The sequence below is a fragment of the Giraffa tippelskirchi genome, chromosome 14, assembly GCF_054371585.1.
Source record: "Giraffa tippelskirchi isolate mGirTip1 chromosome 14, T2T-mGirTip1v1.2.pri, whole genome shotgun sequence".
Classification (NCBI taxonomy): Eukaryota; Metazoa; Chordata; class Mammalia; order Artiodactyla; family Giraffidae; genus Giraffa; species Giraffa tippelskirchi.
Window position 1 is genome coordinate 34,938,316 of NC_137288.1, and position 13,887 is coordinate 34,952,202.

At 44.8% G+C, this 13,887-nt stretch overlaps 1 protein-coding gene and 1 long non-coding RNA gene across 2 annotated transcripts in view; one reads left to right on the forward strand and one right to left on the reverse strand.

The window, feature by feature from the left end:
* The window catches only part of ZNF397 (zinc finger protein 397), a 46,828-nt gene extending 38,804 nt beyond the window's left edge, over positions 1-8,024 (reverse strand). The window contains exons 1-4 of the mRNA XM_081562430.1: positions 7,970-8,024; positions 6,214-6,707; positions 5,814-5,955; positions 2,280-3,320 (exon numbers count right to left, since the gene is read on the reverse strand). Of these exons, the coding sequence (XP_081418556.1) occupies positions 2,280-3,320; positions 5,814-5,955; positions 6,214-6,627 (1,597 nt within the window). The 5' untranslated portion in view covers positions 6,628-6,707; positions 7,970-8,024. The remainder of the gene's footprint in view (positions 1-2,279; positions 3,321-5,813; positions 5,956-6,213; positions 6,708-7,969) is intronic.
* Positions 8,025-8,157: 133 nt separating this feature from the next.
* Positions 8,158-13,887, forward strand: part of LOC145534599 (uncharacterized) — an 86,088-nt gene continuing 80,358 nt past the window's right edge. Inside the window, exons 1-3 of the long non-coding RNA XR_014074786.1 lie at positions 8,158-8,428; positions 9,593-9,856; positions 11,165-11,247. This is a non-coding gene — a long non-coding RNA (uncharacterized LOC145534599). The remainder of the gene's footprint in view (positions 8,429-9,592; positions 9,857-11,164; positions 11,248-13,887) is intronic.

Below are 13,887 nucleotides of genomic sequence, written 5' to 3' on the forward strand. Positions count from 1 at the left end.
TGTGGAAGAGGAACAGTTGAATCGCTTTACCATGCTATTCTGTTACATGTAACTGCTCCTTTTTTACATTCTTTCCAAGCCTGGGCTGTAGCCCTCCCACCATTCTTACTGGTTAGTACAAGCTCCTGCCCCAGTAGGAGCATTGCTGCTAAGTCGCGTCAGTCGTGTCCGACTCTGTGCGACCCCAGAGACGGCAGCCCACCAGGCTCCCCCGTCCCTGGGATTCTCCAGGCAAGAGTACTGGAGTGGGTTGCCATTTCCTTCTCCAGGGCATGAAAGTGAAAAGTGAAAGTGGAGTCGCTCAGTCGTGTCCGACTCAGTGACCCCATGGACTGCAGCCCGCCAGGCTCCTCCGTTCATGGGATTTTCCAGGCAAGAGTACTGGAGTGGGGTGCCATTGCCTTCTCCAGTAGGAGCATTACTTCTCTATTTATCCTCATGAAAACCCTTCTTCCTCCTATGTACAGGACACAAGATTCCCAAAGGTTTGTATTTTCGGTAAGGTGCGTGATGTGGTCAGTCACATCAGTTGTGTCCGACTTTGTGACCCTATGGACTGTAGCCTGCCAGGCTCCTCTGTCCATGGAATGCTCCAGGCAAGAAGACTGGAGTGGGTTGCCATGCCTTCCTCCAGGGAATCTTCCCTGACCCAGGGATTGAATCTGCATCTCATAGTCTCCTGCACTGGCAGGCAGGTTCTTTACCACTAGTGCCACCTGGGAAGCTGTTATACCTCCAACCTATCAGAAGTTTTAAATAACATGTCTTCCTGTTGCTGACTAAACTATATACCCTTCTGCATTGCGCTGAGAAGCACCTGTCTGAGGAGACATTTCCTGCTGGGTCCCTCAAAAGAGGGCAGTCTCTGGATGGACCACGACTGGTACTGTTACTTCCCTTTGGTGTGGTCTTTGACAAACTTCCCAAGACTTTGAGATACTTCTGATAAAAAGACAGAACTGAACACACGTGAGGTGCTTGGAGAAGAAAAAAAGACCCAGCAACGGACAAATATTTTTTAGCCCCTGAGATGAGTGCGTGCACTATTGTGGAGGCACAGCCCCAGAGACAACAGGGCAGCATAGCAGCTTCTGACCCAGAGCCTTGGGACTTAGACGCTGAAGAGGTCTGTTCCAAGAACCAAAGGAGTCCTTATGCCTGCAAGGGAGAGATCTGAAACTCCAGGACTCTTCTAGACCGGGCTCTTTCTGGCCCTCCTGCCCTCCCCCACATGGAAGGTCTCGCCTCCAGGATGGACAAGGAAACTACCTATTAACCCTTACCCTGGGATCACACAAACCAATACAAAGCTCCTTACTGCCCTGTGTTCCAAAGACTCCAGGTTTTGTTTATTGACAAACTTTTCCACTGGTTCATGTTTTAACTACAGGCACTGTAGTAAACAAGATTCTGGCTACATCCATGTTTCTTTTATAGTCAGGAAATCTACTTCAGAAGGAACTCAACAGCCATGCTCTACATAACACAGCCTTTTCCTTTTCTCAGATGTGCCAGACTTTCTTCCTGGTGGCCTGCCTCCCTGGCTAACTCCCACTTATCCTTCAGGTGATTTTCTCCGGGGCCTTCCCTGACCCGAGGTTGGGTCAGGTACTCGGTACCGTCACACAAGCGCTGATGGAACCAGGATCACTGCCTGTGTGCTTTGTCCGTGAAACTGCAGACGGGCTCACTGTCCTCTGTGCCCCTTGTAGCAGCCACTCAAAAAACAACGGCTGGGATAACTTAACTTGTATTTTCTCTTCAGTCTCACTTCTGGCCTGCCCTGGGCTCAATAAGTCACTGATGAAACTGTTCCCGTCTTGCTGCCCTGCCACTGGTCTTAACTGGTCAGTAAAACCTTTTGCATTCCTGAGAAAATGTCCCTCATACTCTCCATGCCATCCCCCAAATCTGGCCCATGGATCATCAGATGCATTGACACGAGTCTGGGTTGTTGTGCCCTCTTTGTTACGTTCTCATAGAAAGTGAGATTTCAATGTTATAATCCCATCTCCCGCATCTCCTGAGGATTCCTAATGGTAAGAGAAAAGCTGGAAGCAACGATTCTTCCGCCTGCTGTTCTGATTAGTCACAGGAAAAGCTTTCAGGGGACAATGTGCACACTGGGAAGTGCTGTACAGTCAGATGACTTGAGACCTGGCACTTTATAACCACCTCTGTGGAGTTCTACTCCAAAGTAAATGAAACCCTTCTGACCAACAAAGATAGAAGCCTGACTGAAATATTTACAGTATTAAATGTATTCACAAGTCACTTTACAGTGTGGACTCTCTGATGGCGCATGAGGACTGATCTGTGCCTGAAGGCCTTGCCGCACTCACTACATATGTAAGCCTCTTCCCCGGAATGGATTCTCTGATGCTGCACAAGGGCTGAGCTCCTTTTGAAGGTTTTGCCGCATTCGTTACACTGGTAAGGTTCCTCTCCACTGTGAATTCTCTGATGTCTGATGAGGTTTGAGCTCAGGCTGAAGGCTTTTCCACACTCGTTACACTCATAGGGCTTCTCTCCACTATGTATTCTCTGATGAGTTATCAGCTCTGAGCTCTGCCTGAAAGCTTTTCCACACTCGTTACATTCGTAAGGTCTTTCTCCTGTATGAATTCGCTGGTGTCTGATAAGCTTTGAGCTTTGGCTAAAGGTTTTCCCACACTCATTACACTCGTAGGGTTTCTCACCAGTGTGAATTCTTTGATGGATAATGAGATAGGAACTCTGACTGAATGCTTTGCCACACTCATTACATTTACAAGCTTTCTCACCGGTGTGGATTTTCCGATGTCTAATGAGGGCTGAGCTCTGGTTGAAGGCCTTCCCGCATTCGCTACATTCATAGGCTTTCTCACCGCTATGGATTCTCTGATGAATAATAAGATAGGACCTCAAACTAAAGGCCTTCCCACACTGGTTACATTTGTAGGGCTTTTCTCCAGTATGGATTCTCTGGTGTTGTGTTAGAGAAGAATGCTGTTTGAAGCTGTGCCCGCAGATGTCACATCTGTAAGGTCTCTCTTCTGTAGGAACTTTCTGATACGTTACAGAGTTTGTGCTTAGAATCAAGTTTCTCTGGGGCTCAGGATGGTCTCTGTTTCCTAGAGATTTGTGTGTGAAGATTACTGGACTAAAAATGCCCCCCTGGGAAAGGGATCTTCTCAGTGTCTCCCCTGGAGCACTCCCTTGCTGCCACTCTAAACTGCTTTTGTGCTCACTGACTCCTCCAAATGAAGGCTCCTGGGAAAATCTCTGTGATTTCTCTCCTGAAATGTCCTTCTTTGTTGCTGATTCATTGTTCTCACAACCTGAAATGGTAATAGCAAAAAATAACTTATTTCTCCAGTCACTTTCAATACTCCCTTTCTAAGTTAGAGAAAATAGATGCTCCTGCCCTCAAAGATATAGCTGTCTGCATGTACCTTTTCTTTCTGGTCAAAATAGGGTCCCTCCTCCTCTCTAATACTAAGGCCTACATCCACAGTTTGAAATTTATCCTTTCCTGCCTCCTCTGAGACTTCAGTAGATCAATTATTCACTATTCCGCTCCTACTGTTCTGATCTCTTTCTCCACTGACTCCTGTTCATCAGCACTTAAATAAATTCAAGTCTCTCTCATCTTTTTAAATCAAGCTCCTTGCTTATACATCTCCCTCATGCAACCTCACTCCCACCCAGAGTAAAGCTTCTTCTAACAGCAGTCTGTACTCATCCCCATTCTCTAATCTGGTGTCTGCCCTACCTGTGCACTCTCCACCATGCCCTCATCAAAATCACCAACTTCATAGCTGCTTAACCCAATGGCTACTTTCTGGATCTTGGCTGGCCTCTCTGTAGCACTGACACTGTGGACCACACCTTCCTTCCAGAGACACTCTCTTCCAAACACATTAGCCTGATTTCTATGGCTGTTCCTTCTCAGATTCAGTGTCAGTCACTTGGACATGAGTTCCTCAGAGTTCTGTTCTGAGCTCTCACATATCCTCAGTCCACCAACTACCTTCTCAGAGTCAGTCACTGCTTAGGCTATATGTTAATGTCTCCCCAGATCCCCAGTTCTAACCCAGTTCTCTTAAGCTCCAGACTCTCATATCCAATGCTAGTTGGCGATGTTACTTATAAATATTTGACAAACACCAAAATGTCCCAAATTAAACTTAATCATCAGATGTATTTTTTCAGCTGTGATCCTCCCCATCTCTCACCTCATCCTGATTTATTCCCTGTGGCCACTTGGATACAACTGTCTCTAACCAGACTCTGCATTGCCTTCCTCAAATCCATTCTCCCCTCTGCAACTGAGTCCTAAAACACAGATCTGATCATGTCACTCCCTCATCTAAAACCCTGCAGCTGTACCCCACTGCACTGTACAAACCAGTTAGGATGACAGACACATTTTCACAACCTGTGTGCCAATTTCCCCTCTAGTTTCTCTCTCTCTTCCCTAGGAATTCTCTCTTCAAGTTAAATCGAATTCCCTGCAATTCCCAGAATGGGTTGTGTTCTCTCATCTTTAGGACTTTGTGGTCCTTGCTTGTGTGACACTGTAATATGGTAAATATGTATTTGGCCTCACCCCCAGTTCCTGGCACAGAGCTTTTAAAATCCCTGCAGTTTCATCTGTGGTGGAGAGGAGAGGATACTGGAGCTTATGCTAATGAGTTGACTCTTGGAGGGCAAGGGGGGCTGGTTCCCAAAGGTTCTCCAGTTTGACTGGAGGGTCAGAACTTTCAGCCCCACTCTGAACATCAGAGAGAGGGACTGGAGATTGAGTTAATTAATCACCAATGGCCAATGATGTAATTAATCATGCCTAACAAAACCTCCATAACAACTTAAATAAAGGGGTTCAGAGAGCTTCAGGGATAGTGGCGCATCCCAAACTCCAGAAAGAGAAGCTCCTGTGTTCATGCCCCTTCTGGACCTTGCCCTGTGGGCCTCTTCATCTGGCTGGTCATCAGTATCCTTACAATGAACAGGAAATGGTGAAGAAGGTGTTTCCTGAGTTCTGGTAGCCATTACAGCAAATTATGAAACCTCAGGATGTGGTTGTGGAACCTCCAAACTGCAGCCAAACTGAACAGAAGTGTGGGTCATCTGGGGACTCACTACATGTGAGACTAGTGTCTGATGGAAGGCAGGGGAGGGGGCAGTTTCTTGGGAATGAAACCTTAACCTGTGGGATCTGCACTGGTTCTGCAGTTTGTGTCAGAAGAGCTTAACAGGGGGGAAGACCCCACATATCCAGTGTCAGAAGTGTTGTGAGCAGAGAAACAATTTTTTCCTTTAGTGTGGAAGCTCCTCCTCCCACTTATTTACCCAGCTTAGCTCTACACATAGTTCATGTCTTAGCTGAGATGTCTCTCCTTCCAGGAAGTACTCCTTGAACCTCTGAAGTTGACTTGGGTCCCTTTATATGTAGTAGGACCCAGTATCTACTTTTATTCTATAATTTACTACCTGGCACTGTTATTATAATTGCCTTTGTGCTTGCCAACCACCCCATCTAGACCCAAAAATTCCTCGAAGATAGAGAACCACTGCTCACCACAGTACAACACGTATTAGCACCCTATTAAGTTATGTAATGAAGGAGTAAGTGAATAAAGAACAAACTGACACAAGGAGGGCTAAATGCAATTCACCAGGACCACTGAATACAAAGCTGCAAAAGTGATCACCTCCTTTCTAGAATAATAAAGGTGAGGTTCACCTGGAGTGTGCTGTAAAATGTAGCTAATTCCCTATCCTCGAGCCCAGAGGCCTGATAAGTTTCCAGATGAGTTTCTATTTCTTACCACTCTTGGGGGAAAGGCAAGGTTCCCAGGGCTTCAGCTGTTTCTTTAAAGGCTGGCGTTGAATATGTGTAAACTCTTGGGCTGCTCCAAGACAGGTCAAATCCTTCCATGGCATTGCTGGTCCCTGTGGACTAGCTGGGACCTGAAATTAGTAAAATATGGTTAGCTTTGTGAGAAAACCCCTAGGGAAAGTGCTTAAGAGGTTAACAAAGATATCTCCAGGGATGATGAGGGATAGGGACAAAAGAACTATTAAGGACAGAAATGGGTATGGCCCTACTAGTCACTTCAGGGTTATGGTTCAGTGGAGATAAATTCTCATCCCATTCTTATGATGATGCCACATGCTCAAGTCTGTACATTCCTTTCCCCACAATGTATCACATCTCCCTGTTCCCACCTGCTGCCCGGGATCATCGAATTCCCTCTCCAGATCCTCCAACAGAGTCACAGCTTCCTCGCCGCTCTTTGGACTATGCTGCTGAACCCAGATCTGCAGCTCCTCGGGCAGGATACTCAGGAACTGCTCCAGCACCAGCAGCTCCAGGATCTGCTCCTTTGTGTGCAACTCTGGCCTGAGCCACTGATAGCAAAGCTCCTGGAGTCGGCCCAGCGCCTCCCGGGGTCCCGGTGTCTCCTGGTAGCAGAACTTTCTGAACTGTTGGCGAAACAATTCTTGGCAGGATCGGGTACTCCCATTCTGCTTAAGTTTCTGACCCCAAGAACGGCTTTCTTCTACTTTCACTAGTATCAGCTCTTGTTCCTGAGAATTCTGAGGTACTGGGGTTGAAACTGCTCTGGATTCCACAGCCATTGTGGGCTGACACAGCTTAGCGTGAAGCTCACCAAAACTGGGTACTGTACTTCAGAGTTTCTTTGGGTAATCTCTTCTTTCTTGAGGGATATAAAACCACTGTTAACTTACAGCAATGAAAAAAAACCTCTAAGAACTTGTAATAATAAAGATCAGTCATTGGAGTAACATATGGAGTGGGATCAGGGTGGAGACCGTAATAAACAACTGACAAAACTAAAAAGCACTCAGCTCATTCAATGTCTCTCGGTCTGTAGAATTCCTACTACATTTATACTATGAGGAATTATTTTAGAGGCAAAAGCAAGCAGCATTAACTTGAATCACATATTGGGAAATTTCCTCTTCAATTCTCTTTCAATCCTGATCGCATCAGGGAGAACAGCCTGTCTTTAACATCATCTGTAAAACTTGTGAAATTCTCCTTAAAATACAGGCTTCAGACTTCCATGGGTAACCGTATCTAGCTAGGATTTGATATGCTTTTTAAAAATGTATTTTTAGTTACCTTCTACTTATGGCAAATTGTGGTGCTTTTCATCTTAGGTAGTAATAAAACATTTTTTAAAATTCACATTAAACACGAGTTGATTTTAATGAAAACATCATTGGACATTTGCCATTTGATCATATTTAGTATCTGATGCACTTCCTCAACAAACACTGAGGCACTTGTTATGGGCTCTGTCCTGAGCAAGGTATTGGGATACAAAGGTTTTCACTCCTCAGTAAGAGTCTACCCAGGAATTAACCAAGAAGTATTTGTTAAATGCTTACCATGTGCTCAAAAACACGTCAGATATTATGAGACACAAAAGCAAAAACGTTAATCTAAACTCTCAAAATGCTCAGAACTCACTGGGGAGTAAACATTTTAAAAAGTGAAATATGGCAACTAATACTTTGCGTTTTAAATTTCATAACGATCGATCATGATCTGATTTTTGGATGGGAGAATTTCGATGGAAGGGTATGCCCTTGAATTAGTTAGGACAGATCAGTACAATTTAACCCTAATCTAACCTACAGTTAACTTTAGAGATCAGATTATTTAGCCTACAAATCTGTAATTTACCAGCCCCGTCGCACTAGCCTTTCTATTTTTATATCTTGCGTAAATCGCAGCATCTTAAGAGTCACAGCGGAGGGGGAATAATTGCCCTTTCGGGGCTAGATTGCTGGCCTCCCCTGCGTCCCCAGGACACTCGGAGATGCCGCCCCGACAAGATGCCGAGACCCCGGGATGCTCAGGCGGAGCAGCGGGAACCCTCCGCCCCGCGCCCGCCGCCCCAGCCGAGCGCCCTCCGCGCCCTCCCTCCGCCTCGGGTCCCACGTCCCTCACCGCGAAGCCCAGGAGCGGCCAGAGCGCGAGCCGCGGACCTGCAGCAGAGAGCCACAAAGACCGGAAGTTCCCGCCCGCGGCCTTCCGCTCGCGAGTCCTCCCGAGCCTCCGTCCGCCCCGCCCCGTGCTCACAGGCAGCCAATCAGTGCGTGGATCTGGTCCTCCCACCGCTTTCCGGTAATGCCCTCGGGACCCGAGGAGCGTCGACGCCCGGGCAAGGATGCTCTAGGGGCGGGGGTCCCTGTGGGAAGACGCCACAGCCCGAGGGCACCGCTCGCCGCCTCGGTCACCTCCATACTAGATGTCTTGTCGCTCCCGAGTCATCTCACCTCCAGTTTTTCAGAAAATAATTGGAATTTTCCTGTAATTCCTGTGCATTTCCAGTACTGCCGACAGAAGCGAACGTGTGAATGAACTGGGCTGAACAAAAAGTAACAACCATTTATAGTGCTCTTCCCTGTGCGTATCGTGTGAGCCTTACAAGTGCTTTGTGCGGTAGCTGTTTATGCCCACATTACAGCCATAGACTCTGCCCTAAGTCAGGGAGCTGGTGGCCAGAGACGCCGAAGTCGCTGTATTTCAAGGACAGGGGTCCCAGACTTGGCGGCTCTAATAAGGAATTTTTTCCATTTTTCACTGGCTTTAAGTCTTAGTGTTTAAGTTTTTCTTTGGTTATTCAGTAGATTAAAAAAATGCCTCCTTGTTGATGTTTGGTAGAAACCAGCACAACACTGTAAAGCAATTAAAAATCCTTCAATTAAAAATAAATTAAAAAAAATACCCCTGGTTGTTTTCATTTGCATTTCTTTTAAATTAGTGAGCTTAATGTATTTTCCTTATATGTGTAGTGACCATTTATGGTTCTTCAAAGAAATGGCTTTTCCCATTTTTAAAACAGGTGTTGCTATTTTTGTTTCCTATTTGTGAGAGGATATCAACTCATTTGTCACAAATAGTTCCCCTTTGAATTGTATTTGTTTTGTAAATGTTAGTACAAAGTGATACATGGAGAGAAACAACTTCTCTTTTGTGAGCTAAGACGAAACACATATTTGAAGAAAAAATATTCATTAGCTTGCAGAGTGGCTCGCTAAATAATTCCTAATCATAGTGCACAGACTAGAACAATTTTACAAAGCAAGAGAACAAATAATACAACTTTATACTTCAGCTGTTGCTGCCTAACAAACCACTCCAATACTTAGTGACTGAAATAGCAGGTGTTTTATTGCTCACAATTCTGTGGTCGGGAATTCAGACAGGGCTTAGCAGAGATGCTTTATGAGGTGTCAGCCCACTTAGCTTAATTAGGACTGGAAGGCCCAGGATGATGTCACTTGCCTTGTTGGGTCTTGGTGCTGCCTTTTGGCTGGAGTCAATTGATTCTTCTCCATAAAGATTCCTTGCAGTGGCCCATCATTTGGGAGTTAGCCTAGACTTTCTTACCTGGTTATAGAGAAAGAGCAAATTAGCCAAGATGGCAGTGATCAGGCTCTCTCGCCCCACGTTTTGTAAATAATAACTTTGCATGTTTATGTAACAGCTGAAATTGTTTGTAGCACTGCACGTGTGCCTCATGCCTATATAAGCACCACCTGAAAAAGCCCTTGGCATGCATTACAGCTGGTCCGCTGGGTCAACCATGAGAGAATGCAACATGTCTGCTGCTGCCTTGCTGCTGTCGTGCCAATTAGGAGAGAATAAACCTATCTGCAGTTCCTACGACTCCTCGCATCTTCTTCCAGCTTTCCCGTGCCTTGCCGATCGTGTGTTCAGCGAACAGCGAGACAGGGGTCCTGGTTTCCAACAGGAAGGAAGGAAGGAAGGCACGGCTCCTTCCTGTGAAGTGAAGAAAGAAGGCAAGATGCTTGCTCTCTTAAGACCTAGGTCTGGAACTGACATTATATTATGTATTCTGTTGGCAGGACTAGACGCATGGGAAGGCTCTTGAAATAGACTCTGCATTTTAAGAGGAAGAGTAGCTAGAACCTAGGAGGAAATATAGGCAGTTATCATTGCATTGTTATGCATACTTGAGAAGCCTACTATTTAGGAGGACAACTATTGAGAGAGAAGAAATACTCTGTTGCAGTGATAGAAAACCTTACTAAATGTCCTTAATGTTTAAGCCTTTTTATTATCTAACTTAGCTAGGTGCGTGGAGGTCAGGTCATCCACAGGGTTGGTTAATTCAATGGCTTGACAACATTGTCAAGGACCCAGGTCCCTTTCTTCTTTTTGCTCTTCCATGTTTAAGTGTGTTCGCATGCTCTCCAGTCTGGCTTCCCTTATGGTCCTAAAGTGGTCTCTGTTCCAGATTACAGGTGACATCCAGGGGCAGGAAAAGGGGTCACGCTTATATTTTATCTTTTTAAGACTAAGGAAAACCTTCCACCCCACCAGCAGATTTTCGCTCATGTTACATTAGTTAAAATTGCTTCACCTGTCTATGCCTATCACTAACAAGAGAGTGAGGCCTCCAAGATGAGTGTATACATGCTAAGTTGTGTCCGACTGTTTGCAACCCTATGGACTGTAGCCTGCCAGGCTCCTCTGTTCATGGGATTCTCCAGGCAAGAATACTGGGGTGGGTTGCTATGCCCTCCTCCAGGGGATCTTCCCAACCCAGGGATCAAACCCGTGTCCTTGATGTCTCCTGCATTGGCAGGCAGATTCTTAACCACCAGCAACACCTGAAGCTTGAGCCCTCCAAGATAGGCTTGGCCAATTGAGATTCATGTCCTAGAGCTGAGCAGAGGGCAGCCTCTCCTGAGAGACACAGTCTGGGGAAGGTGAGTGAGATTAGGTTTATGTTAAAAAACAGAAAAAGGGGACAGATAGATGAGTGATGACTACAACAAGAACATCTACTTTAGTAGATAATCTTATTATAAGTAATGGGCCTTTATTGGTAAGAAAGTGAGACCCTAGGGAAAAAATTCAAATCCCTGTCATTCCTTACAAGATGGCACAGACATTTAAAATAAAAACCATTGACTTAGTTGCAAGAGATGTAGGCTAAAGATTTATAAGAAATTCCCAGGGTTTGTTTTAAATGCCCAGTGGGATGGCATCTGATCAGTTTAAGAGCTTTGGTGGACAATCTCCACTTACATGGTGTCTTAATCCATTTTGCTGTAACAAAAATACCATAGACTCAGTGGCTTATAAACAACAAAAATGTACTTCTTACAGTTCTGGAGGTTGGAAAGTTATGACTGCAGCATCAGCAGATTCAGTGTCCTGTGAAGACCCACTTGTTCACAAACTGGTGATTGGTGAGTAAAGCTATTCATTCAGTTAAGTCCAACTGCTTGAATTATGTGTCATTTAACAGTACTATACTTTGTGGTCTTCATCAAGTGAGATAAGCTTAACTGTAAACCACTCCTCAGTCATAAAGATAGAGAAAATGGCTTCTGATGCTTAAAGGAAAATGGATCATTCTTTCTTTCAGCAAATAATTATTGAATATTATTATATGTGAAACACTGGTAAGACAAGTGAGAGATTCAAATGAAACAAAAGATAAGCTTCCTCACTTCACTTATAACTGTAACTCTTAGAGTATAAACTCAGTGAGGGCAGGGGTTTTGTTTTTCCGTTGTTGTCTCGTCAGTAATGACTAGCATAAAAATACGCAAGTATAGGTGCTGGTTAAGGTAATTAAACAGGGATTTTTAAATTTGATTAGGTGGTGTTTGACTGAGGTGGCTCTAGTGCCTTGGCAGCCTATATAAGCAAACTAAAACCTAAGCCAGAGTTTATTTCTGTAAATGCCTCAAGATTAAGAAGCAAACTTAAGAACAACTAATCACAGCCAACCAACTAGGCTTTCTCACATGAGGCCATCACTTAAGCTTAAGCATCAATTTCCATGAGTTGCTTCCACATCTGCTCTTAAGCTCCCAGCCATTTTCAGTTTGGTGCTGCCCGATTTGCTTCGATGTTTGCTCAAAGAAGGGCTTCCCTGACAGCTCAGTTGGTAAAGAGTCCGCCTGCAATGCGAGAGACCTGGGTTCGGTTCCTGGGTTGGAAGATCCCCTGGAGAAGGGATAGGCTCCCCACTCCAGTATTGTGGCCTGGAGAATTCTAGGGACTGTATAGCCCATGGGGTCGCAAAGAGTCAGACACAACTGAGCGACTTGCACTTCACTTGCTCAACGAAACTCTTCAAAATTTTCATGAACCTCACTCAGCTTACCTTTTAACAATACCACAACTAGTGATAGTAATGGAAGGATTCAAAGACATAGACTGTTCAGAGAGGAACATTTTGAATAATGTACTTGGGCTATTTTAATCCAAGATTTATTTTAGTCAAGTTTTGACAGACATACGGACAGCAACCGTTGAAAGAAGAGTTTACTGCTCAGACACCCAGAGGACGGGAGGCACCGCATGCCACACAGGCCCACATGGGGTCGCTTACAGGGAGAAGTGGAGAGAGCTGGGACTAACCCTTGTTACGGTGCTGAGAAGCAGCCAGCTAGGTGGGGATGTCTCCTGTTGCTAGTGGGAGTGGTAAACAAAACACAAAGTTGATGCTCGTGATTGCAGGATTTGTGATAGATTTCCAGCTGCCTGATGGTGGAGCTGTTTGTTAAAACCTTGGGTTATTAGTGTGGCTCCATGACTCCAAAATGCCAAATCATTAATACAGAATATCCAGAATAATTGTTGCACTATTAAATTCTATTACTGTTACTATTATATCACCAACTTAGCGTTGCATTCAGTGTTTTTTAGAGACAGATAACAGATGGATTAACAGAACAAGACAATGCTTATTTGTAGCACCCAAGACAGTAAACAAAAGCCTTATTTACTGAGTTGTTTCTCTTTGCCTCGATGTCAAAGCCCTTGAGGTTGCTCATGAGGCGCATTCTTGCATTTACCATGCCCAGAACAGAGTTCAAGTCATAGAAAGGCTCTTACTATTGTTTTACCTTTGTTTCCCTTTATGAATCAGCCACAAAGACAAATCTCATCCTAGCTCTTAATCCTGCCAGCCACTTCAGGAGGATCTTCCACCAGGATTCTGTTCTGCCTTAGGGATAGTTCAACAAAAAAAGATACATTCTAAGATTAGGAAAGAAAAAAGAGCAATGATTTTATAAATGAATGGATTCAATTCAGTTCAGTCGCTCAGTTGTGTCTGACTCTTTGTGACTGACGCTGACTACAGCACACCAGGCCTCCCTGTCCATCACCAACTCCCAGAGTTTACTCAAACTCATGTCCATTGAGTCAGTGGTGCCATCCAACCATCTCATCATCTGTCGTCCCCTTCATCTCCCGCCTTCAATCTTTCCCAGCATCAGGGTCTTTTCCAATGAGTCAGTTCTTCGCATCAGGTGACCAAAGGATTGGAATTTCAGCTTCAGCATCAGTCCTTCCAGTGAACATTCAGGACTGATTTCCTTTAGGATGGACTGGTTGGATCTCCTTGCAGTCCAGGGGACTCTCAAGAGTCTTCTCCAACACCACAGTTCAAAATCACCAATTCTTCAGTGCTCAGCTTTCTTTATAGTCCAACTCTCACATCCATGCATGACTACTGGAAAAACCATAGCCTTGACTAGATGGACCTTTGTTGACAAAGTAATGTCTCTGCTTTTTAATATGCTGTCGTAACTTTTCTTCCAAGAAGCAAGCATCTTTTAATTTCATGGCTGCGGTCACCATCTGTAGTGATTTTGGAGCCCCCCAAAATTAAGTCTGTCACTGTTTCCCCATCTATTTGCCATGAAGTGATGGGACTGGATGCCATGATCTTAGTTTTCTGAATGTTGAGCTTTAAGCCAACCTTTCACTCTCCTCTTTCACTTTCATCAAGAGGCTCTTTAGTTCTTCTTTGCTTTCTGCCATCAGTGTGGTATCATCTGCATATCTGAGGTTATTGATACTTCTCCCAG